Source organism: Plasmopara halstedii (genome assembly GCF_900000015.1).
Source record: "Plasmopara halstedii genome assembly, contig: Scaffold_218, whole genome shotgun sequence".
Taxonomy (NCBI): domain Eukaryota; phylum Oomycota; class Peronosporomycetes; order Peronosporales; family Peronosporaceae; genus Plasmopara; species Plasmopara halstedii.
This window is the reverse complement of record NW_020187139.1, coordinates 414,551-417,711: the sequence shown is the minus strand read 5'-3', so window position 1 is coordinate 417,711 and position 3,161 is coordinate 414,551. Positions and strand designations below refer to the sequence as shown.

Here is a 3,161-nt window from a genome sequence, read left to right as displayed (position 1 = left end):
CCAGGGCCAATGTGCTCCGTTTCATGTCCAATGGAGCTAACACTTCGGCCGGAAAGGACCGCATTGTCCTCTTCGACACAACGCTGCGAGACGGTGAGCAATCACCAGGCGCCACGCTCAACTTCAAAGAAAAGTTGGACATTGCACGCTCCCTTAGCGCGCTAGGCGTGGATGTATGCGAGGCGGGTTTCCCTATATCGTCACCTGGTGATTACGACGCCGTATCAGCCATAGCTAAGGAAGTTGGTCCAGTTGTAGGGAAGCGCGCCACAGGCGAGCCAATGACCATTTGTGGTCTTGCTCGCGCCATGGAGAAGGACATCCAGCGTTGTTTTGACGCCGTTAAGCACGCACCTAAGCACCGTATTCACACATTCCTTGCTACGTCCGACATCCACCTCAAGTATAAGCTCAAAATCTCGCGCGACGAGTGCATTCGTCGTGCCGTAGACGCCGTAAAGTTTGCAAGGAGCCTTACTCCAGATGTTGAATTTTCCACCGAAGACGCTGGTCGCAGTGATCCGGAATTCCTATGTGAGGTCCTTGCCGAGGTCATTAAAGCTGGAGCCACCACACTTAATATACCCGACACAGTTGGCTACACGGTCCCAGGTGAATACGGATCGCTTTTTCGTTACTTAATTGACAACACGGAAGGTAGTGATAAAGTCATCTTCTCCACGCACTGTCACAATGATCTGGGTCTTGCTACAGCAAATACTTTAGCTGCTGTGCAAGGTGGCGCCCGTCAAGCTGAGGTTACTATCAATGGAATCGGCGAGCGTGCCGGTAATACGGCTCTTGAAGAGCTCGTGATGGCTTTGAAGACACGACCTCAGCACTTTCCAGTGTACACGACGGTAGACTCGACGCACATCACACGCTGTAGTCGTATGGTCAGCCATTACACTGGTATGTCGATTCAGCCCAACAAGGCCATTGTTGGATCCAATGCTTTTGCTCACGAATCTGGCATTCATCAAGATGGGGTTTTGAAGCACCAGGCGACATACGAAATCATGCTGCCTGAGTCAGTTGGTCTTAGCGAGAATAAGATGGTGTTGGGTAAGCACTCTGGTCGTCACGCTTACAGCAAGCGCCTCCAACAACTTGGCTACACCAGTCTCACTCCGGAGGAGCTTGATTATTACGTTGAGAAGTTCAAAGTATTGGCAGATGAGAAGAAAACAGTCACTGATGCTGACATGGAAGCCATTGTTTCGGACGAGCTTTTCAAGCCAGAGGTGTTCTGGACCTTGCAATCTGTGCATGTCACCGCGGGCAATCTGGTAAAACCGACGGCAACTGTCACACTTGTGCATAAGGACGGTCAAGAAGTGAGTGAGGCTGCGATGGGTACCGGTCCAATTGACGCAATCTACATTGCCATCAAACGCGCTACGGGAATGGAGAGTATCAAATTGAACGATTTTTCTGTCGAGAGTGTAACGGATGGCACCTACGCCCTGGGCGAGGTGACTGTACGGGTGCAGGATGACAAAGAAGAGGAGGAGAAGACAGAGGATGAGAAGCACGTGAATGCGCAAACGGGTGTGACGCGTGACCGCCAATTTGTCGGCCACGGGGCTAATACGGATATCTTAGTTGCTTCTGCTACCGCCTACGTCAACGCTGTTAACCGCATGATGGCATCACATGCACGTGGGATAGTGGAAGCTCGGGTGAATACCTAATATCATGATAAAATACACCATGAGTCTTTTGTCACACAGACACTCGCAGATTTGAGCAAGGTATTGCAAGGTCACTAATGACACCATATCAAAAGGTGCTAGCTGTGTACGTATGATCAAACTGGCGTGTATGTTCTTCTTTACAGTAGCATAAAAATGAAGTACTCACGGCCATGTACGATGCGAGCTTAACCTTTTGTCAGCTAATTGCTCTAGAGTCGCTTAAGTCTGTGCTGCTAGTCTGTGATTTCATCGCAGAGCAATCAGAGAAGCTATTTCCAATGTGTTGAATCTGTAAAGTGCGGGAAGTATTGCGATGATTGGCTTTGATTTGGCGATCGGTACCAGTATTTAAGTAACATTCTGGCAGACAAGCAGAAAATGCGTGTTGCCTATCCCGTCCTAGCTGTTGACAATAAATGCGGCATTAAAGCATTCACATAGGCGATGGCTACGCGTGCTGGGCTGTAGTGCTTACAGACTTTGAGGCTTCGATTATGTCCTGCCCAAAGCTCATGCTGCGTTCTTCGTGATCCAATCAAAGTCATTCTACCGCCAGAATCGTCATGCGGGCTTCGATTGATTTTATCACGTTGAACTTCTGTGAAACGCCTAGAACTTCAGCATGTCCTCTGGCTCGCGTTTCTTTTAAGAAAAGATAACAAGATTTGTTATCTACACTTGACCTCATAATTTCAGAATTGCAGTATGCGTTGTGTATTAAGGGAATTATATATAACATCTGAATAGCTTGCAACACAGCACGACCCCGATTACAAACCCGAGCAGCACGTGGACTTTTGGTACGATGTGAGAGCTTGCATGACACTTTGAAGTTTAGACTAATTAAGAGCTCTTCTAAGAATTAAACTTTATTAATTGCTTGTAGTTGTCATGAATACTTCGGCGCTAACGTGTATATCTTTTGACATGGGATTTTCATGAACTTTGGACAATGGAAGCTTTGACTCTAGGTAAGCAGGTTGCGTACGTGTGCTTGTAACCGAGAGCCTCAACGATGGCTAGGCGTAACGGAGCAGATATTGTGATCTTTTGTGTTTATTCCTACACATTTAGTGCAAATAAGATGGAATATCACCATTTGATGAAATTAAAAGAGCAATAAAGAGGGGTGCACGTAGGACATGCAGATAACTGACAGTTTAATGCTGAAAGATAATAGAGCGTAAACATCCTAATGAGTATTGATCCTGAGTTTATGTTTTCTTAAGTAGCAGAGCTAACTAGCCACCTAGTAACGGTAGAGGCTCTCAGTTTTGCTCCTGGTAAGAGCGCACGAAGTAAACGTATGTGAGGGGACTAACGGATTTTTACGAATAGAAGTCCTTCTACTATTACAAGCTCCCATCGAATTTTCGAGAAATAAAAGACCGCTTCGATTAAAAGACCTCTTCAAATAAAAGACCGCTGTAAACACCTAAATATTGGGCCGTTATTCTGAATTCA

General features: G+C 46.6%; 1 protein-coding gene across 1 annotated transcript; it reads left to right on the top strand.

Moving 5' to 3' along the window:
- Positions 1 to 23: 23 nt before the first annotated feature.
- PHALS_03377 (2-isopropylmalate synthase) lies at positions 24 to 2,623 on the top strand (the record flags this gene model as incomplete). Its single annotated transcript, XM_024721956.1, has 3 exons — positions 24 to 1,682; positions 2,445 to 2,497; positions 2,584 to 2,623. The coding sequence occupies 3 exons, from the start codon at positions 24 to 26 to the stop codon at positions 2,621 to 2,623; spliced, it is 1,752 nt and encodes a 583-aa protein (XP_024573081.1).
- Between the last annotated feature and the right edge of the window lie 538 nt (positions 2,624 to 3,161).